The following is a 23,316-nucleotide window of genomic DNA, read 5'->3' on the forward strand; positions in this document are numbered from 1 at the left end:
AACCCCAAACAAAACAGTAAAAGAGCAGCGCATGATGAAGTATTACAAAAGAATTGCTGATCACCCTTCAGCTATTCCTAAAGTTAGCAGTATTAGTTAATCTTACCTTGTTACTTTAAAAATACGCAGGAGACGAACACAGCGAAACACTGAAATTCCAAGGGGTGACATAATTTCCAACTCCACCAAAATGGTTTCAACAATGCCACCACAAACAACGAAGCAATCAAAGCGGTTAAAAAGAGAAACAAAATAAGCCTGTAGGCCCAAGCTGTACATCTTTACTAACATTTCACAGGTGAATAAAGCCAGGAGAACTTTATTTGCGATATCTGGAACAAAATATTAAAAAAAAAAAAAAAAAAGAAAAAAAAAAAAGACATTCCTGAATTATCTCGTAGATTCCATTTTTATTTTAACATATTAGTACTATACTTTCTATACTAGTTTGAAGCATTTTTAATTTCCTTAAGAAGGAAGCACTGGTTTTTATGTTGGACTGTACTTGATATCTAAGTGGCAAAAGTTACACAAGGATGTAAATTTCCCTGCTGCCTTTAAACTATTTTCATCTTTCCAATCCACTGTGCAGTTCATGGCTGCTCACCACACAGCTTAAGTCCACAATGTAACTTAACACAGCCCACAGCATGTTCTGCTGTGCCAGTTACCATTTCCTTCCTTATCTTTCAAGCATGGCTTAACAATAAAAGTACAGGTATTTAGTTTAATATTGTCAGGTTTTTGCAGGTATGCCATTAAGCTGTGTTACAGTTACGGTAATCAAATACATTCAATCATTTCTTGTATCTCCCTTTGGCTGGGCTGAATATCCTTCAGGACAGTAAACAACAAAATAGCAAAGTACAAAAGTAACCACTGATAGAATGCAAGTACTCATAGTCAAAAACAGGACATACAATTTTTGATTGTACCTTGGATCTGGGTCAGCCAGTCAGGTTGATTATAATGCTCCGATGAGATAGTTAATGTGTTCAGAAAGACCAAGACAATAACCAGCCAATAAAATGTGACAGATTTTACTGCAGCTCTACATTTTCTTCGATTAAATCGATTCCAGCGACGCCAGCGTCGACTGAAAGTTCAAATACAAACAGAGTTATTATTACAAAGAAAACACATGACCTTAAGGAGGGTTTCTTCTGTGTAGGAAATAGCACAAGTATGTATGTGTGAGCTGGTGTATTTTCAGAAATATGTACACAATACTTCAGATAGTTGTGTAAATTATTACCAGTTGCAGATTAAGGAGTGCTAATCTGTTATTCCTTTTTTAGATTTCATTATAGATTTTTAAATGTAAACCACAATTTTTGGAGACTCTAATTGACTGTGACATAATTAGATTAAGCTGCATTTAACATTTCATTGAGTAACAAGATATATCTGTATTCCCAGGCTCCATACAGTTAATAGTAGTAAAGAAAAGCCAGTGAAGCAACTTAGAATTCAAATTACACTTGAAATTGAAATGAAAATTAAGGCTTTGAGTTTGACCATAGGAAAAATCCTGGCAGGATTAAACAAGGCAGGAATGATGAGGTCAACTTTTAGAAATCTACCCTATAATGTTAGAAATCTCATTTAGTGAGTCCTACGGATTTCTACTAACATGCCTTCAAATTGTGTCAGCAGGCAAATGTTTGTGAAATGAGTAAGAGTGATAATGAAGGACAAGTAAACAGGTCCTATCTAGATATGAGTTGGACTCACAAGTGAGGGTATTAGCTTCGCTTTAGACTCTAAGACTAGATTTAATTTCTCTGTTTCACTTCTGGGAACTTTAGTAAACGAATTAGTCTCCCTGAGTTGCATTTCCATTTGTGAAACAGGAAGAAAATGAATTACTGCGTCATAGGAAGAAAAGTATTAGGAATCACTTAATATTACCTAAAAGGGAGGTATATAAAATTCACACACCCAGAACTACAGCTATAGTAGAAATAAATTTTAGGAACCAACATCTGCTTCATCCAAAATTCAAGACACAGAGCAGGCACAGATTCTAGTGGACGCTTGACCTAACCTTAAAATAGCAAAGCACAAAGAAGAGTGTGCATGCATAAGCTTCTTCCTCTATAGTTTCACTATCATGTCAGTCTAGCATAAATCTGTTGTGATTCAAAGGGATGGTCTGCTCTCCTTGTTCTGCCCTCTCCTTTTCCCTTTTACCAAAACTAGACCCAATGCAGTGAGCCAAACCTGAAAATTGACTGGTGGAAACTGATTTATTTTGTTCAGGGTTGATTTTAGCTGATCGGTTGTCTGATCCAATTCATTGCAACGCCACATTACAGAAAGAGCAGGAAGATTGAGAGGCTGAGACAGGGAAAGGGCACTGCAGCCCTTTTTGGCAGTACCAAAACACGGAACTAGGTCTTTTGAAAACTGTTACAAATAACTGGACAAATTTCTTAATACTTTTAATGTCTGAATTAGCAGATATTGTATTTAGTATGTATAAAATAAAAAACGCTTTAAATCTGCTTCAGAAAATAGAATGAATATGCAATAACACCACCATAAAAATAACTGAGCTTGGCACTGCCTTCAAGCATTAACTGAGTTTTCCTTATGCACCTTAAGTTTGTACTTGTGGTAATGGAAATTAATACTGGTTTCACATATCAGTACAAAGAGGTTTCAAGTCTTATCAGTATTCTAAGCACATGAAGGAAAAATATCCTGTCTTGACCTAAATCAACATGGTATTCAAGAACATTCTTATCTTGCCAGTCCCCTGCTAAGCAGTGTTTATCCATGGCCATCATCAGGATGGCTCACTACCCTGGGTAAGTAAAACAGCTTTTTTTTACACTTACAGAACATCCTATCATTGAAGTCAATGAAACAAGAATAATATTGTTTGGATATCTCTACTCATAGGAGCCAAAAGCAATCTCAACATGTATAACTCTCTGCCAAAGGGTGTGCAATGCCACTCACATGTAGAAGTGTATGAATAAGCATGTTTAGAAAGCCTACAGAAATAAAGCAAAATTCAAAAGGAGGATAGGAGTAATTTTCCACCTTCTTTAGATTGGTACAAGCAAAGAAATAAACAGTAAGTAGCAGACTGCAGTAGATGGCCTGCTGTACCTTGAAAACCTGTGGCTATATAAAATAGGAAAACAAATTACACTATTTTCACTCAATAGTCTTCTATTTTTTTAGGAAACGCCCCTCCTAGTTCTAATCAAATAGCACAATTTTTTTACTGGAAGAATGAAATGTACCCTTTTATTTTGAAAAGAAATTCCATTTTCATAAATTTGCAATGATACAACATTGCTTTCATGAAATTATCAAGCATTTTCCAAAAACACACAGCAGTTAAATAAATATTAAAATCACAGAGGACACTTATAATTGACAGAGTTTATTACAACGAGCCAAATTATTCACTGCTTTTATTCTCATTAAATAATTTATTGTTTTATCTTTATAACTACTTATGAGCAAATCGTTATTCTTACAAATGTGTTCCAAATTTCACTTTCATTCCCTCAAGTATTCATATTCAGGTGGTACATTAGGCCCTGGTCTTAAATTTCAATCCATACATAGGAAATCCCACCCTGCATTGAGGATGATTGAACTCAGGGTCAGTCAGTTATGCAGAATCAATGAGGTTTAACTTGTTTACTTGCTAGTCACATGTGTTTGTATAGTGGTACTAGACCTATGGGAAGGTAGAAAGATTCATTTTCAAATTATTTTTTATCAGCAACCTTTCATTATAACATAATAATTTTCTAAACTGGACTGTCTGTTTAGAATCACATTTAGAATCATCAATCCCTCTATCTGCAAAACTGGCATGCCTCATTTTCACCAGTAAGCTCACAGATGAGTAAATATTAATGCCCAAGATTAATTTTTCTGTAATTGCGGGTGCTAACATCTGTGCAGAGACCCTACATTTCACTACTCTTATTTATAAAATATGCGACAGAAGAATTTCACCGGAGCATTCACTCATTATGAAAAAATAGAAGCCTTTGAGATTATTTTTCCATTCCTCATTTTTGTATTTACAGGATTCAGGGCACAGTACCAACTTTTTAGTATGACTTGAAGGTTAACGTGATCATATAATCATACTGGCAGATGAAGTGAATTTTTAAAAAGAGGGGTCTTCACAGAGGACAATGTGCACAAATCCCTTCAACTAGCAGATCCCCATCTTCCTCTAATAATAGCTCTGTCACTTCCATGTGAGGAGAAAAAACAGTTGTTCTAGTATCAAAACATCTCAAATTCCACCTGGAAGATTACAAATATGCAGCAGAGATCATATTTACCCATATATATCCTAGCATAATGTATATGTGGTTAATATACACAATTACTTAATAAACTGGCAGATAATTGCTGTATCTTGCTAGGATGTGATTCTCTTGACCAAGTACCCATCTGACTGTATAGAAATATATTTTCAAGGATTAACTTCTATTTTCCCTTGTGGTACAGCAGGTACACTAGCTTGCAATAAAAAGCATTTTCTATTTTGATCCAAAGCAAAGACCTTTATGGTCAAAACAACACCCTTGTCCTGATTTACTATGCCCTGAAACACTGTGTACTGCCATGGCAGAATAACATTCCCAAAGTCGGAGCAAGGATCAGGCCAGAAAAATGAGAATTAGACCAAGATTTAGCATTTGGCTTAGAATGTGATAGGACATCCCTGACAGCTGAACACATAATCTAGGGCTTTGCTGCAGAACTGAGAGTTTCTGTATTTTAGGTAAACAGAACTTTTTACAAACTAATGATTTCAATGAAAACCATCAAAATTACATTCCTCTGACATATCACAAAAATGGATTTTGCAAACATGTGGTGTTAGGTATCCAGAAGCAATGGGATGCGGACCATGAGTCTGCAGATCCTTATAGAGATAGAAGAGCAGATACCCTCTGTTCTTAGTGGCACTGCAAAGCCAGCAGCTCTTTAAAGTGGTTTTCCTCTCTGATAACAGATGCTCTCAGCTGTTTCGAGGGATCTGAGACCTTGTGCAAGCCACATCTGTTTGGAAGACAGTGGCACAACCATAATTTTGAGCTCTGTTGCCTCAAAACTACTCCTCACATGGATTCATTATGTTAAAAGGGATAGATCTTTCTCCAGTATTACAAGACATAAAAGTTGAAGGGGGTATTCCCACTACTAAATTCAGCTTAAAAAGTATGATTGAAGACCTCAAGCAGCTGCAGACCTCTGCAGCACTTCCAAAACAGACACCAACATCCCGCTGCAATTGCCACAACTTCTGTGAACAGATGCAGCAATGCACATAGGAATGAACTTCTGTGGGACTTGTGTTTTTTAACGCCACAAGAACAGATTCTGATCAAAGAGCTCATGCAGGAGACATTCAGGACACTGGCAGAATCTAGACAGCTGGAGATACTTTGGCGACTTTCTGGCTTGCAAGTAACTTTTCTTTCAAACGTGTTGATTATGAACATTGATTGTAGAGATGGATAGCACTGACTGCTTCTTACTCACTGCTTGGACTATTAAAAATACCAGGTTTGGGTAGAAATTTTCCTTTCTCAGAGATGATGTAGCAGCTTTCATGTAACAGCTTCTGGAGTTCTCTTTTTCCTTAAAATATGGGCATGGTTCAGAATGTAGGCATTAATTTGCTTTGTCTGTAATGCTTCTATGAACCCCCACTGTGCAAATAGACCAAATTTGGAGAACGTAGTAAAATGACATCTATTGCACTGCCTGGTATTTGAAGTTTCATGTGACCACCTCATATTCAAGTATCTCCTTTAAAACCAGCATGAGTAGGCTTCATAGCAATAAATAGTATGCTATAAGGTTGATTGGAGACAATCTCAGGATTCAAAATAATCACGCTTGTTTGGGATTCTGTGTTAATGAAATAATAAACAAATTGTTCCCTTTGTTCTACTGTTATGGTAACTGGAAGCAATGGCAAGAGAAATTACAGACCATTAGCACACTGAATCACTTCTCTTTATTGAGCTAAAAGCAGTCTCATCTCATAATTCTCATGAAGGGTTAAGCTCAAAGGTCCACATGGACATAACTGATCCATTCAGTTGGTGTAGCTAAGGCCAGTTTCTGTAGCAGAAGACATACAAGAAATGATACAGCTTTTATAACTAGTGATGAAAGTTCTAAAAAGTTAGTTGTGTATTCACTACCATTCTAAATGGCCAGATCCCACAGTTTTCAGCAATGAGGCAGATTTATATGCTGTCACCAGTTTTCTGGCTGAAAGGGATGACAAAATAAAGCTTGATCATAGCATCACACAAAAAAATTCTCAGTGTAGAAAAGCACCAGTTAACTGTTGCCTGGGAGCTCTTCTTCAAGAAAGAAAGAAGACTATTCAGAAGGAACACAAGTCCACTCCAACTGCTTGCAACTGGTCAGCGCTGGTAGGTCATTAGAGCTAGTAAGGCTAGTAGAATAAACCTGGGAATGCTATTCCTCTTCATTGCTGCAAGGAGAATACACTGCTGTTACCAATGAATTACTTGCCATACATCCAACACTGAAATCAGTTTTACTAGGGTTAAAAAATTGGAATGATTCCAGATGTTGCCAAAACTGCTGATGCCAGATGTTGCCAAATCTTCTTGATTGTCCCTTTATTCACTGAAAAATTTCTGTGAAAAATATTTTTTCTGTGGGTTTTCTGCAACTGTAGGAGTGTCTTTGCCCTTCGTGATTCACTACCACTTGATTACTTACCTTAAATCACTTAGGGTTTTGGTTTGGGTTTTTTTGTTCCTTCATGGAGTAACCTAATCTTTTTAAACAAAAAGATGTATCTCTTCTGTGTTTGCATTTATCCTTTCTAAATACTAAATATATGTCTTATAAGACTAGAAAACAAAATCAAAATAAAGAAATCTATTGGTTTTGTACTGGCACATCCAGTGTCTACAATATCAGGATTATTAATTCTTAATTTTGCTTATAACACTTCCTATCTGCAATCTTACTTGAATATAGAAGCTCATATTCCCAAATGCTCCTAATAAGTAAAGAGAGAGCAACAAATATCAGCAAAGCAAATCATGGAGTTTGATTTCTAGAAGTGTTCATGGATACTTTACTTTTGTATTCACCAGTAACTGTCAGGAAGAATTTTCATAGAGTAAATTTAAAGTACAGTAAATAAAGAATAATTATATGAGATCATCATGTTGTATAAATAATAACAAGGAAAAAAAGTGATGAAGAGAGAGGAAAATACTGACCTGAACTTGGATTTTGAGATGGTTTGACTAAAAGAAAAGGAAAACACATTTTTAAGAATGTGGAAAAAATAATTAACACAAATTCATTCTCTAGAATTCTACAAATCATTACATTGGAATTACATATACATAAAAATAAGCATTTAACAAAATGCATCATGAATGTTGAAATTCTCTTGTCTGTTATTTATTTTCTGAAATACCATTCTTAAGGTTTTACATATTTTCTAAGCGAAAGAAAGGAAATCTTTAAAACTAAGTAAATAAACTGCTCATGCAGAAACTGCTTGGAAGTAATGAAAATCTGAGAAAATAAAAAGTGAAAACCATGGGATATAGGAATACTCCCATACATTCTGTTATTGCCTGAAAAATACGTATTGTCCAGATCATGCACACTTTAACAGAAAATGTTTCTTTTTATGTGTCATAAGGAACTTCTTTTCTTATTATTTTGGACAAAAATTATAATTTATAAAAGCTTTCATGAAGACATGACTCCACTGGAAGTTTAGTTGAATTGCTTTATATCTTCTTAATCTGAGCATTTTAGGAGTGCTTTAATGCACTGAAGTCTAAGTGTCCTAATATTAAACTACTGAAAGACAAAACCCCAAGTATCATACAAAGTGTGATTATTTGAAAGCAGTTTTGGCTAAATAAACAACGGGGGGGGAAATGATTATTTTAAATTTTGAGATGATGAAGGTGGCTACTTGAAAACATTCCATGTACTCACCATAAACTCCCACAGCATGCTGGGTTCTCTCCTTCTCCACTCACATTCTCTGTGTTCACTGATTCAGTTTCACTGGTGGGCATGCTTGCTGTTAGGAGACAGAAATTGCTTTAGATTGATAGCCAAGAAAGGCATTACACAGAATGTGATCTCCCATTCTATTGCAAGAATGCCTCCCCCTCTTCCAGGTCTAACGAGAGCTTGGAAGATCTGAGGAATGGCAAATGAAGTCAGACACTTCATCAGTCCTCTTCTTAAAAAAAAAACCAACAACAACAAAAAAAAAAACACCACAAAATTCCAGAGTGTACTGTAGCTTTTTTGTTTCTTTTCAATGATTCAGTGTAACTGTTGAAAACCCACTACAGAATACACCATAGAGGAGTTTTGTAACAAAGAGCATGCAACACCTAGTAAAGAAGTAAACCTGAGCTAGATTTTGTGACCTTTCATTTTAAGTAGTGTTCTGTTTACACTCTGGAGGTGTTTATCAGTTTAAGTGTTGTTAACATGCTCACTAATTCCAAGAAATGTCATCAAAGTTTATTACATGTTACACAAGATTATTACATCTGTGACACAGCAACTACTGCACATACAGCTGATCAATACTGAATAGTTAGCAATGGTAGCTAACGGTATTTACAGACTGGTCATCACCATTTATTTTCAAATCAACTGAAATATAGAGGGAGGACAACATATTTCAAAAAGTGTTAGGAAATGATGAGCAGCCAAAGTTCTCAGTACTTCCTAGCGGAAAACACAACTTCCAGGTCTACAAAGCATGTATGAAAGGAAAGCATTAGGAACAAGAAAAGTGTAAAATTAATGTTGCTGGTTTACACAGTAGAAATAACATATAAAGTAGGAAAAAAACAAAAGCGGTGGAAGATGCACTGAAATCACTGTAGAACAGCAAGAATAAAAGAAAAACAGAGTATCCTAAAGGTATTCTGGGGTGTACCTTCTGCTGTTTTGATGGTTTGCTTGTTTGGGTTTTTTGTTTGTTTTGTTTTGTTGGGGAGGGTTTAAGCAATGTCTGTGGACTGAGAGTACTGAAGGCAGAAGGGCTACTTCATGCCTCTTTCCATTAGGAAAGTCTCACTATTTTGGTAGTCTAGGGGAGAGTTAGAGTAGGCTTAATTATGCACATCTAAATATAAGTGAGACTCGAGAATCATCCCTGAATTTTCTGATTTGTCTACAGATCAGCTACAAAATGAGAACTATTAATAACAGTTTTTCTGCACAGCCTCTATATTGCCTCAACACTGACACAGAGATTCATGGAAATGCTAAATGGGTAATGCTAAATGGTAGTTTGATTTCCATGCTCACCAATTCCATCCAAGTTGAGAGCCTGACGGGTCGATGCGGGCTAGATGCTCAGCTACTATTTGCAACAGCTGAGAATCTGTCCTCATAAATATAAGTCAGGAAATGTTAAGCACAGAGTTGGCATAACAAAGGAAGACCAAAAATGTCCATGCAGGTCTCCGAATAAACAAGGCACTTCAGGCAGTAAGCACAGCAAAACCTTCTTGCACAAGGTTCTTCTGTTTTGATGATTCTTTTAAAATATTACTGTCATTGCTTTATATATGAAAAATCACCCATTATCACCTGCAAGTGTCTCAATTTTAATATCATGTTTAAAAAAATGAACATTGCTAATTTTGTGTGAACTTCACAGATTACAGTCACAGAGTTCAAAAGGAATTTCATTCAAAAGTAAAGTAAAAAATCTTTGAAGATCTCGAAATTAAAGTATTAAAATTTCAAGGGGTTTAAGAAAAAAAATTACAAAACTATTTCAGACATAGTTTCAGATCTTCAGAACTAACAGTTTACATTTTTAAATGCCAGAGTCTTTTGCAATAAATGCAAGGAGTCTCCCTGTCTGGTAAAGAACTGTAAGAGCTGTCTTGTGCTGGGGGACTTGCATGCTGCTAGGAAACACAACATTATAGCCACCTAGTGAATGTTTTAGCATTTGTGACAGGCAACTGTAAAACATGAGTGCAGAAGTCTTGTTTCATACACTGTTATTAAGAGCTGCCATGAAAACAGAGCTAGGCCCACTTTTGCAAGTGTTACACATGTGCAAAGCGTGTCTCACAATTTGAGACACTATTCCTTCTTCCCTCATCTAAAAGTAGTACCTAGAATCCAGTTCCTTAAAAAGTGTAACACTCAGTGTTACATAAACAGCATTTGTTTTAATAATACCAAATAATTTTTAAAAGACTAAGTGTAAAGTAATAGAATTTTAATTCAAACCTACCCAGACTTGATGCAATAACCCACAGTAAGAAATACAAGGCCTTTTTGAACATAACTGCATGAAGAAAAACAAAGTACCAAAGGAAAAAAAAAAAATCTTTGTCCCCACTGAAGCCAATGTCCATTCTGCTAATTATTAAATACAGCCAGAGTGTTACTCTCTCTTTCAGACTGGGCTACTGCTCTATCTCAGTTAGTGACTTACAGGTGCTGTGTTACAAAAACAGAAGAGGGAAAAAAGAACCACAGACAGTTCGGTTTACATCAGAAATTCAGCATATAATTTATATGCCAAAAGCAAAACTTGACAGAAGTACTGAGAAAGGCACCATGTGGAAGTCTAGCTCCAGCAATGCTATCAAGTCATTAAATCTTTAGCCAGAAGTCAACAGCAACAGCACTGCATGACCACATCCACTCTCACTAATGCAAGCAACCTGGCAAATCTTGAAAAGACTCAATTTCGTGACCACAGCTTTTAAGGGCAACGTTCACTGAGCAAAGTACAGCAATCAGAATAAACCTCTGAAAGACCATCTGATCTCAATAAGATCTCGATTTTTGAGATCCTTCAGCAGGTACTCAGTATTCAAAGGAAGATACCAAATTTTCTCTATTCTTTATTCACCTTTTCTTCTGGAAAGATTAGCTAGATTTCTAGACAGTATCAGTTCTCTTCACTTACGGTAAATGCTTTCAAACAAAAGAACGCTTGCATTAGTCAATATAAACAAACCATATAGCATGCAGCTTAATACTTTCCTGAGTATATAGCAAATAGGTCAAATATATCAACTACTACATTTCATTTCTGCGGATAAGAAAATAGATTGTTTTCCTCATGTTATAATGATCACTTTTTACTCTAAATAGTTTTCAGTTTTTGGAGCAAGGATTTCAGACTCCACTCCAGGACATAGCATAACTAATGCATAGCTAAAAGCAAGCCAGTGTCCATCAGCACTGGTATGACCCAGCCAGCTGGAGCTGGAAGAAATAAATTCCATAATCCTGCAATACGACAATTTAGTGTCACTGTAGAATCCAGAGGCAGGCTAAATTACACCCTGAATTACTGAAACGTGGTGGCAAGTATTACGGTTGGAAATATTTTCATCTAGAAAGTATATAATTAATATTTTAATCTGTTTCAACTTCAGCTATGCATTTTTGATGTACAGGCTGATCTCATCTCCACACTGATGCACCTTGGGTAGCTTTCTAGTTACACATGCTGAAGAAAAAGAGCTGCAGAAGCTGAGTGATCTGCACAGCTAGTCAAATAATCAAAAATAGCTACTTAAAAAAGTACTATACTGGCAACATTTTAGAGGTAAAATGGTCATCTTCTGCCTGCTAGTAACATTCAACCAACTCCGTGAGCTCCAAAATTCTCCTAATCCTTTCTCAAATCAGTGTGTGGACTTTCTGAAGCCTGTACACCAAATTTTTAAAGTAGTCAAAAGGCAAAACAGAACCAAAAAAATCCCCAAAGAGGCAACATTATCATTGCAAATTCATGTCAAATTTTCCTAAGTCTGCTGAATGTCCAGAAAACATATCAGAAAAAAATGGTACTATCTATTCTGACTGTGAAGTTCTTCAGGGTTTAAAAAGGGACTGCCTGGAAGATGTTCTGCATGACACTGTAGTGAGGTATCTGTTTTCGTAGAGCTGATTTAATGTCAATACTATCAACTATCATTCTTATATGCTCTCTCTTTTTATAGGTAGCCCATAGAAACTCCAATATAAGGGTGACTGGCTGCACAGCAGTGGAAGGAGAGCAAAACAATCAGCCTTCATTACAGAAGCATCACTGAACCAACCACTTCTAGCCTGAAGGATGACACTGAATCTTGAGAATGTTGTATACTCTACAGATGTGGTGCTTTTAACAGAAATAGAGGTAGAGGTAATACAAAGACAAATACTTAGGGTGAGATTTCTAACCCAATAGTAGTCTAAGTTTGAGCTACTCGGATCAGCATAATAGTCTCACAAATACAAACAGACCTAGGCCACCAGTTTGTACTTTGGAAAAATCCTGCTCTTAAAAGGTACACCTGCCCTGCAAGACAAAAATGAAACTAAGTCAGTGCACACATGCTTGAGAATGCTTCTCACTAGCAGGTACTAGTAGTGAAACAGCCATCGCAGCCAGTACATGACAGCAAGTTTTCAGCTGGTTCCATGCTGCTTTGTGACTGGCATCAGAACCTGAACCTGCTAGTTTAAAGACTATGTTGAAATACATATCCAAATTTTACAGAAAAATTATTCCAGCCTGTAAAGCTGTGTAAGCTCTTAGACAATATATGTAACAGTTACACAAATCATTTCAAGTAGACAGTATTTGTAGAAAATATTTCATTAGGTCCTAGCAATTTCTGACTCAATATTCTGCATTCTCTAAAGTAACTGGGTCAAATTTGTCAGCCTCAGTCTAAGACACAATAGTGATTCTCAGGACAGCAGGGAAGTCAGTTGCTCCAAGAACTTTGTTGTAGGTAAGATTAAAACTACATCTCCTAGTTACTACAACTGTGATTATGTCAACTCCATATATTTGCCAATATTAAAGGAGTGCAGATTTGAAAATAACTATCATACTCTACACACCACCATCCATCTCAATTCAAGAAATTGAATAAAACACTAATTACAGAAACAAAACATTAGTAACAAGAGGAGATAGTAAAAGTTTGTTATGTTCTGTTAGAGTCTACATTAAAAGTACATAAATAAATAGTAAATATTATCATGACACTGTTCTAAGCTTACACTACAATCCATTATAAAGCTTGTAAAACACTTTTATTAATTTCTTTACACCTGAATTTAAAACACACTTTTTATTTGGTTTACCTGACTTTTGAAAAAGAAAATCTTTAACAAGAACAGTCACAAACAAAGACACTCAGTGGAAATCTAAACGGATTAAAGACTGCTTTAGGAAGGTAGAGCACTGCAGCACCAGTCCATTTCAAACATGCACTGAAACCAGGAGAACTGCATGCATGAGTGTCTACATGCTAAAGATTTATACGCCTTTGCTATAGAACAACAGGTGCTTTCAAAAGCTAACACATCAAATGCAGTATTGGCACAAAAGAAAGTTGAACTGCAAATCAAAACATGTTTTACCATGTTTATTGGAAGAACGGCCAAAGCAACTAAATCTGCTTTTCTTCTTTTCTTCCATTAAGTCGGCCAATGTAACCCCTTCGTGTTAAGTACATGTAATTCCAGCATTTACACAGTAGATGGCAGCAGTTGCAACGTAAAAAATAAAAATGTGTCCATATATAAAACACAAGCAACGTCAGGCAAAACAAATTTAAATTACCGGCAGCATAACTAACCAGAGCTAAATCCCTCACCTCTCACTCATTTCTGCATTTTGAGCTAAATTCAGAATGCTTTGAAGTTAATGGAAGTTTTTCCTCTGACTTCAGTGTAACTAGCTATTGGTTCATAAAAAAAGACAACTTTTACTAAAAGCCTGTTTACAATTCTAGTACTTAAAAGGTATTCCATTATTCAACAGCACTGAGTATCTGCCCAGTATTGGCAACAAAGATGTACAAATACAGGAAGTTCATATATAAACAACTTCACTTAATGACTTCCCTGGTTAGAAGTTTTAAAATGCTGGTGTGGCAGGAACCTAAACTACGTTTTAGAAGAATTATGTAAGAAGTTATAAATCACTTATTTAACTGCCTTTGAAATGTGTACCTTTTCCTGCCATAGAGAGATCTTTATCCTGAACCCAGAGCTCTTCCACATTGTTGAAGAGCATTATGGTGATTTTCCATCACCATAAATCAGCAGTAATCTTGATCATCCAGAAGTCTGGGTACTCAAAGTAGGAACATAGCTGCCTAGAAGCCTGCAAATGATTATTCTGCCTACCTTGGGATCCAGTCCTACCTTATGCCTCAAATCTAAAAACACATCATCAGTATATTTGGACTGAATTCATTCCCTAATCTTACTACTCAAGATTATTAACTTTGTAATAACTAGCTAAATTTCACCTAACTCCCAAACAGGCAGCTCATCATCAGAACTACGCTCCTAACCCAAAAGCTTCCCATGGAATAACTGGCTAGATAGCTCCTCCTGTCTCTCATCATACCTCCCGTGCAATGTGATATGCAACAGAGCGTGTCTTGTAAGGAGGTGGAGCAATTCAGCAACCCTTCCTCCTTTACACCCTGTTGCAGATGATACTAAAAATGAAATTCCAAGCCACACGTTTGTGCACATGTGCAAAAACCCAGAGGAGTGCTAGGAGATTGCCTATTTGCTGGAAATTTCCACTCAAAATACATACGCACCTTCCTCCTTTACACCCTGTTGCAGATGATACTAAAAACAAAATTCCAAGCTACACGTTTGTGCACATTTGCACAAACCCAGAGGAGTGCTAGGAGATTGCCTATTTACTGGAAATTTCCACTCAAAATACATATGCATGCCTGAAATTAAATTCTTGGGATTTGTTTTCAAGTTCTTCTAGTTACTTGCCTTTTATTTTTACTCTGCAAGTCTCCCCCAACTCTTAACTTACCCTAAAATTATGTTTAACAGGTCAGAGCCAAAAGCTCTCAAACTCAACAACTATGCAAATAAGTATTTTTGATTTATGAAAGACCTATATGCCCTAGAAGCTATTTAAGGAATGCCAGAGCCAATGGTTCTTTTGCAGCATATTAACAAACATCCAATTCGAACAGGACGCAAAAAGTTCCTGGGATTTCACCTGCAGACTTGCAAGGTGACCAAGTCCATCAGCACCACAGCTGAGAGCACAGTTGTCCAACTCTGCAAATTCGACATCTACAATTCTGCATGGCAGTCTTGTACAAAGTGTATTTACTCCATAAAATGTACAGTCTTTTATTTCTCAGTCTAAGGATGTTATACTGATACTCAAACCCACAGTTTATTTATTTGTTCCCCACAACATTAGTAGCAATATCAAAGTATAGTAAACTCTCTGGCTTTTTTGCTCTGTTCTAGATAAAAACTCTGTTTGTACTACACACTTCAATATAGACAGAAATTATTCCATTCTGGATGACGCTGGCATCAACATCAACCCACAAGTTGTCTTCTAGCTTCTTATAAAATCATTGTTTCCTTCCAGTCAGCAACACAGATTCATACCCTGCTTTCATTGCTAACTAAAGGACTAATAAAATTCTGAAACTCAAAAATATAAAGACTTTAAAAAACTTAAGTACATGTAATAGAGAAATAAGTTTAAAAATAGATACCTCAATATCAAACCACATAATTTTCACTATTTTACTATTTCTGAAAAGTGTTATGGTTTAAAAGAACAGTTCACAACAAATTAGCAGCACTAGAAGAAAAGTAACAGTAATAATGTATCATTTCAACACAGAAAATAATATTCTGAGTTGCCTTTGACAAGCCCTTTGTAGGTACATCTTATACTCAATGGTATCTAAATTAATAAATACCACAGCCTTTCAGAGTATCACATGGATAATAAGGTGATATTTAGCATTAGTATATACACTGAGATTTAGATTTTAATCTTACATTTAGTATTAAATCATAAACCACATCCTGAATCCATGTTCTCATTTACTTACAGCATTAAAAGTTCTCATGACAACTTTAACCACTACAAACATGGCTAAGAGGCTAAAATAACCTCTACTAAATTATTACATTAAAACACTACTGTTACTCAAATTTTCTGACATAGAGAAATTGATTATAACATTTACAGTTGTTGCAATATCACGAAACTAGCTTGTTCCTTTATGTTAGTACTCATGTCAGAGGCACTAGAGGGCTGCTACAGCATAAATTACCTTTCCCACTATACACTATACACTGCCATCAAATAAATGCCTTGTAAAGTAAGTGATAATTATACTTCTTCATCTCGATAAAAAACCCCACAAGATTTCATTTATTTCACACTTAAATACATCTAGTAAAAAAGATTTTACACAGTTTTCTCGAATATCAGAAAGAAAGATTCAGAATGTCATTTTCCTACTTCAAAATTCAACAAAATTCTCACTAATAGCACAAGATTGTTTCTTGACTATAGTTTCAGTCATATTGTTTAATCTTTTTGTATTACTATTATCTCTTTTGCATGCACTTACAGGCAAACACATATTCTTCATCACTAAGGATTTACGATGATACCCAGTGGCATGTAGCTTGTATGCACTAACTTTTTGCAGAACACAACTAAAGGAAAGTTTTTAAGTCTCAGTAGTGAATGAGTGCAGACAATGATTTGTACATGGACAGCTCAGAGCAGAATCTTGTTGTAAGATTCTGAATTATATTCCATGACTAAGTATCAATACACAGACATGACTGCTCTGCTAATGAACACTTTTGCAAACTGGAAATCATAGAGACATCAAATAGGCTACATTTACCCTGGTGTAATATCCTTAAAAGCAGTCAAACTGTCCCACACAGAAATATAGAGTAAAGAACACGTACTGTTCCGCTTGCCTTCTTCATCAACCTCTTCATCGTTCTCAGGGTCAATGTCTTCTGCTTGTGTAATCCAGTCTAAATATCCCTTCAGATCTTCTTCAAGCTGCTGTTTTTCACGTAGCTTCTGAAAGTCCCCTCGGGCCTTGGCTTTTTCTCTTTCCTTGGAAAATTCTCTACAAAATTCAGATAAAACAGAAAAAAATACTGATTGTCAAACTCCCAGGCATTTTGACCTAGGTCTTGACATTTCAGAGTAGCACACTGACACAGAAAATGAACTGAGTAAACAACACTGAAGATCTGAGAACTTCTCTGAAAACAAGACAGTGGTGCAAAGAAGTCATGGCAAATCCCTATCCCATTAAATCAAAACTTTCAGAGCTTTTATGATTTCATTGAAAATTAAACAGTAATCTTGACTCTTCCTATAGGGAAGAGTTGTTCCCATCCTCCTCTCACCCACCCCCATTAGTTATGTGTTCTTCTATACAGGTTTTAAAATCAATTTTTATCTAATGGCCATAAAGATAAATTGACCTGCAGAAACTGAGTAATTTCAGAGTTGAATATTAGTTTCAGGGAAAAGGAAATTCTGGCAGTCAGTTTTAAATCTTCCTCTTTCAGCCATGGTTTATTTGCCATATCCAAACATACTTATTTCGGTGCACGGTTCACAGAATTCCACTAGCAAGCTCTCTCTTAACTACATCATGCATAGACACCTGTGCTATTTGAGACCTGGATGTTTCGCCCTTTTGCTCTCAGTAACAGAACCTAGAAGTCTTGTTCTCACAGATCAGAAATGCATCCTGTTATATAAATTGAATTCTCTGTCTCACCGCCCCAATCTCCAGACAATGTATTTAACTGTGTAGTTTAGTTCACGATTTGGGTCAATCCCTAGATTATTGTGGAATGATAATTAGAATAGTTAGAAGAAAGTTTGATAAAATGGCCTACTGAGGTCTCTTCCAACCTGAATTACCATCTGAATCTGATTCCCTTAATGATATATGACTCAAGACAATTATCAAGTAAATTCTTGCACCTCAACCTTCCATATGCCAACATTATTGCATTGGTGTGACACATAGCTCCAAACGCGTTAACTCACTTTGCCAGAAGGATCAAACATTTTTCAACTTATCTGAGTACCAGTATGTATGATTAAGGGTAGGCAAGCATCTTTTGAACTGTATTGTAACTATGTGCCAATTCAGTATTTAAAATTAAGCTTGTTTGGTCTAACCCTTGATTGTACAGTAAGGCTCAGATTAAATATAAAACATGGCTATAGTAACTTCATTTACTATGAATTTGCAAATCCTTTATTTATAGTGAAATTTCACTTGAAAATATTCCCTAATTGATACACTCTCAAGGGGGAATTTATTAAAGCACTCAATAATATCCTTTTTCAGGTGGAAAAATATTAGGAAATTAGTGTAACAATTTTAACAAGGTGAACACAATTATCAATCTGATGTTTCCCTGCTAACAAAATATAGCAGAATAAGTCTCGTAATTTTTCAATATAGTATTTCAGTTCGGTGACAAACAGTACTTATCTGGAATTTCAAAAATATAACCTCTCCAGGTTTTCTTTGGTTATTGCTTTATTTGCAGTCTTCAAATCCATCTTCTAAACACTTTATTTCTGCTTTGATATTAGTAAATTTAAGAGTTAAGCTCTTTACATGCAACCATACAGACACTATTTTTTTTCATGTTATGTTGCAGAAGCTAAAAAGAATTCTGTTGAAAAAGCTAAGGGGCAAGACACTACACGTCTTACAGTTGAGGACTTAATTCAACAAAATTCAGTCTGTCATGTGGAGATCATCCTGTTCCATCTGATGGCACTGTAATGAAGCTGAAGAATGCCTACACTTGCTTTGCATTTGCTACCCTTCACCTGGCATCCAAGCAAGAGGTCCTTCAGAAGGTCATCTCTTCACAAAAATGCTCACGAAAGAATGATATCAACAGATCTCTCTGAGGAATAACTACTTTAAAAAAAAAAAAAACCACCGAACAAAAAAAAATTTCACTGTTTTGGCAGATGATGGCACAAGCCTTTAAGAAATTGGTTTGTAGAGAGAGTATCAAAGACTCCATCCTTTACATCTGATTGAGGCAACATACCTGTGACTCTCAGTCCATAGGCAGAACTATCACAGCATACTATGAAATCAGAAGTTACAAGCCTTGCTAGCTTTTTTTTGTCCAGTTAAGTCCTTCAGGTGTTTTTCATTAGGGTGAAGGTTATGTGATGTGTGTGGGTAAAGTAAAATGAAAGCTGCTGTTACTGTATGGAGTGAAGTGAAAGAAATAATTTAAAAATTAAATAGTTGGCAAAGCTGATACTTCCAACAGCACTTCACCCATGACTGAACCACCTTTTAACTTTGACTTTACATTAAAATGGCTGCACACAGAGAATTAAACACAGTTTTTTATATACACAGCTAACTATGACCTTTCCCTTTAATACAGCACAGAAGTCAGTCATTGTCTTGGTAAATGCTGCTTCAATTTATCAGCAGGGGAGATGTAATGGTGCTTAATTTCCATGATATTTAAAATTTTTACTTTTATTTTTAAAACTTAGAAATAGAGCACCTAAGAAGAATTCATTTTCTTTAGGGGAGAGAGGAATCTAGCTCTATGGTATTTTTTCTGTCACAATGAAGTCACAATGAAGTAACATCCCTCAGACATACTGAAATACCATGAATAAGAAAGTGAAATTAAATTAAATTGGAATGTAATGAGTTTCCTGTTAGCAGAACAAAAGCTTTCTTTTTTCCAAGAACAAGAAGTTATTTGAAAAAGATGGTGGGGGTGATATGAGGGAGAGATGTTCACTCTTTAAAGCTTGTGACAAACACATTTAGACAACAAAATATTTGAATTTTTAGACAAAGATAGGTAGACATTGGCTGCTCCCCTGGAAGGAAGAAGCAGATAGCTCCTTGTGCAGCATTTCATGGCTATGGAGGCTGGGTAGAAAGAAAAACTTCAGGCTATATAGGCAGCATAGATATTGACATGGTTAGATTAATGGCCTGAACTGTCCTCCTTGACTGTCATCAACCCAGTACTCAGTCCAGAAGCCTATGAAGTTGACAGGCTTAGAAGTGGCACGTTATTTGTGGTAAGTAGACTCAAGCTCTGCAAAACTGAAAAATCCTGAGGAGCTACTCTGATTTGACACCAGAATATACGAAATGTAACTCAGGCCTATTGCCTGTAAAATTTCAGTTCAAAAATAAACCAAATTTAAGTAGTTTTCATAAAGCACAGGACTCAATGAATATCTTTTTTGAGAATGTCTATTATTACCAAGATGGAGGTAATTCAGGTTTTTATTTCACTGAAAATGCAAATAAATCAGACAACCCAGCCCTAGCCAGCCTAATTTTGATGTAGTTAAATATGACTAAAAGTAGCAGCATATGACAATAGCCTATAAACTTAGTAAAGATTCAAATTGCAGCCATAGTGTAAATAACTCAGTCAATTGTACCTGCAGCAGAAAGGTAACATCACTTGCAAAATAAAACATTATATGGAGACTCACCTACATAACATTTTCAGTGATAACTAAGCTACTATATAAAATGCAAGTTTCATTTCTATTGAACAAAATTTCCTTGACTCCTTGAAGAAAAATTATCTCAGTTCTCTGTTTAGGTACAACACCATCATCACGGTGTTGTTGAGACAGAAGCTTATAAAATGCAGGTTTTGAGTTCATGCTTCAATAGTCTAGGGCAATCATTTTCATGACAGGTTTTTCTTTCTTCAACAGCGTGAAATAACTCCTGCTGGTAATGCATCATCTAGAAATGGCTTGATGCAGCATGGTGGAGATGGCAGCAGGGAGTACCTACTGGGACTCTGTTACAGCACTCTGGTTCTCAAACCTTAATTTGAGGCATGGTCATATTACCTCAAAATCCTAAACCAACAATTTGCTTAAATGTGAGTATCCGGTATACTCTTGTCCCTTCTCTCTGTAATTCATGGACATAACAGCTAAGGAGACACCTGGCACCTGTCTTCCCTCCTGTTAGCTGAAATTTCTTCCATGCCAAAAGCTAGATGCTCCATGAGGGAGCTCATGCAGCAACAGGAGTGCCACTGTATCTCCTGTGCATCGCTAGGCCTTGATAGCTGCCTTCAATATCAAAGCATAAACCAGGATGATAATTTTTCATTGGCCATATTATTGCCCTTTTGCGTCACTGCAAACACAGTGAGAGAGAGAATTCATCTACTGCTGTATGCAATTTACTGCACACAGGGGCTGGTACGTGGAAAGTGTTATGCTAATGCTATATGTAGAACTGTCACCCAGACGTCCCAGACTCTCATTTATTCACAGAGAACAGTCACATAATAACAAAAAATGTACTCGCAGGAGTACAGCGTTGGCCACCAGACTCACAGAAGAGTTTTCACATGGTGGTAACCATACAAACCAACAAATTAGTGGAATCAAATCAGATACAGATAAGCATGGACAACAGCTCACAGCTGGGTGTAATGTGTAACAGATATAGAGACATGAAAAAGGTTAAATAACATTACATCTTTAATTACTGAAGATTACTGAAGAGTTACTGCTGTATACAGCTGCAAGTATTTGCTGATTATTGTTAGTATATTCGGTTGATCAATCAAGGATAATATTTCCTTGGTTTGTGTCTATTTGTGTTTTAGTTTTACTAGCCACACAGCAATCAAACGAACCTGCTTTAGCTCATGACATGCTGAGATCTAGAGCTGAAGTCACTCTCGTCTTTTTGAACTTATATTCTGTTTATCTATGTGAGGGAGTTAAATTTTTATCCATAACCTTTTTTTTTTAACTAAGTCTTCCCTGTGCTGTAAAAAGGAACACTGTCAAAACCGATTCATTTCCCTTTTGCTGAAAGGCTATGGATGACAGTTCACTGCCATTTTCTATTTGGTGCATCATTATTCAAATGTCTTTTCTACAATTTTTTCCATATACACTGTAGACAACAGTTCTTAGGTGTATAAACTTATCTGTGCCAACATATTTTATATGACATTAATTGACAGATATTGCCATGAGATTAGCATGGATGAGATGTATCCTTGAGCTTTTAGAACCATTATGTACATACATTGCAAATAATACTGTGGGAAAGAAATGGAAAAAATTAACATTCTCTTAGTAACCTGCAAGACTTCCATGTAGGAGGATGTATGTAAGGACATGTCAAAGCTTATGCTTTGGTGTCCTTTAGCAAGGCAATAAATTCAACTTACAAAGATTTATTGAAAGGTCTTCTTTGTTCTCATGGCTTCCCAAAGAAATACTAATGCCTTGAGCAGAAAATGCCATCAGCAGAAACCATCCCATAATGACAAGAACTATCTTTAGGAATAGATTACCATGCATCATTAAAAGCCATGCCTCTTGATAAATGTTATGAAGTTTTATAATTTATTATTTTCTCTGTTCATGGTAAAACAGTTTTATGCATGCTGAATTACTGGCAGATTTATTTTAACTTTCAACATACTTTTACAGGTACTTTCAAGGTGGATAAGTATCTCTCAATTCCCTTTTTAAGGTTTAACTTTGTTAACTTTCTAATAACCGTAACTTTGTAATTTATAACTTAACTTTATAATTTCGGCTCACTGTCTCTTGCACCAGTAGTCATGATATGTTCTAGTCCTTTATTTGGGAATATTTGGAGAAGGCCTCTCCTCAGCTCCAATTTCTGTGCCTCATATTTCATGACTTAGGATAATGTAGGTCCAGTTTATGCCTGTTACACACACAGTGTGTTACCAAAGCTACAAGTGAAAGCATGTTCTTGAAGCAGTCCACCACCCTTCCTTCATAGAGCTAGAACTGCTGGGCAGCTGCTCAGTGGCAATTTCTGTGCACTCCATCATGTGAAGTTGTCTCAAAGATGCACTGCCTAATCCTTGCACCATAACCAGAGGAATTTTTACAAAGGAAAAAAAACGTGCTCTGGTAACTCTTACAGACTGAATCCACTCCCTGATGCTGGCTCTAAAGACACAGCAATCAAAATTGTGTGTGACCATGTCACAATCAACCTGCATTTTCTAGGAGCTAAAAACAAGTATTTGGAGCCACATACAGCTTTAAATTTGTAATGTGGATGAGCAAAATGCAGACCAACCCAAGACTGTGACAATGCAAAGATATCTGAATACATCTATGCAGCTTCCCAGAGCTGCAAGCATTTTTCTTCCTATTTCCAAATATTGAAAGAATTCAAAAATGCAGTCTTATTGTGAAAGATTCCAAGTGTCCAGCTAGATTCCTAAGAAATTCACTGTCCTGAAAAACATTATCAACATGCACATGTTTTGAACCACACATCCAAACACACTTGCAGATACATTTCCAGAGCTGGATCTAGAGCCATTTTTTTCTAATATGTTTAGAGAGGAGCTATTTGTCCAGTCTGTTCTCAGGTCAGAGCTACCGTC

General features: G+C 36.1%; 1 protein-coding gene across 16 annotated transcripts in view; it reads right to left on the reverse strand.

Moving 5' to 3' along the window:
- The window catches only part of CACNA1D (calcium voltage-gated channel subunit alpha1 D), a 232,573-nt gene that overhangs the window by 77,730 nt on the left and 131,527 nt on the right, over positions 1-23,316 (reverse strand). For all 16 annotated transcript variants that reach the window (XM_026857486.1, XM_026857485.1, XM_026857471.1 and 13 more), the window contains exons 9-13: positions 16,810-16,979; positions 8,011-8,098; positions 7,272-7,298; positions 936-1,096; positions 107-332 (exon numbers count right to left, since the gene is read on the reverse strand). In XM_026857486.1, the coding sequence (XP_026713287.1) occupies positions 107-332; positions 936-1,096; positions 7,272-7,298; positions 8,011-8,098; positions 16,810-16,979 (672 nt within the window). The remainder of the gene's footprint in view (positions 1-106; positions 333-935; positions 1,097-7,271; positions 7,299-8,010; positions 8,099-16,809; positions 16,980-23,316) is intronic.

Source organism: Athene cunicularia (genome assembly GCF_003259725.1).
Source record: "Athene cunicularia isolate RWA chromosome 12 unlocalized genomic scaffold, athCun1 chr12_part1, whole genome shotgun sequence".
NCBI lineage: Eukaryota > Metazoa > Chordata > Aves > Strigiformes > Strigidae > Athene > Athene cunicularia.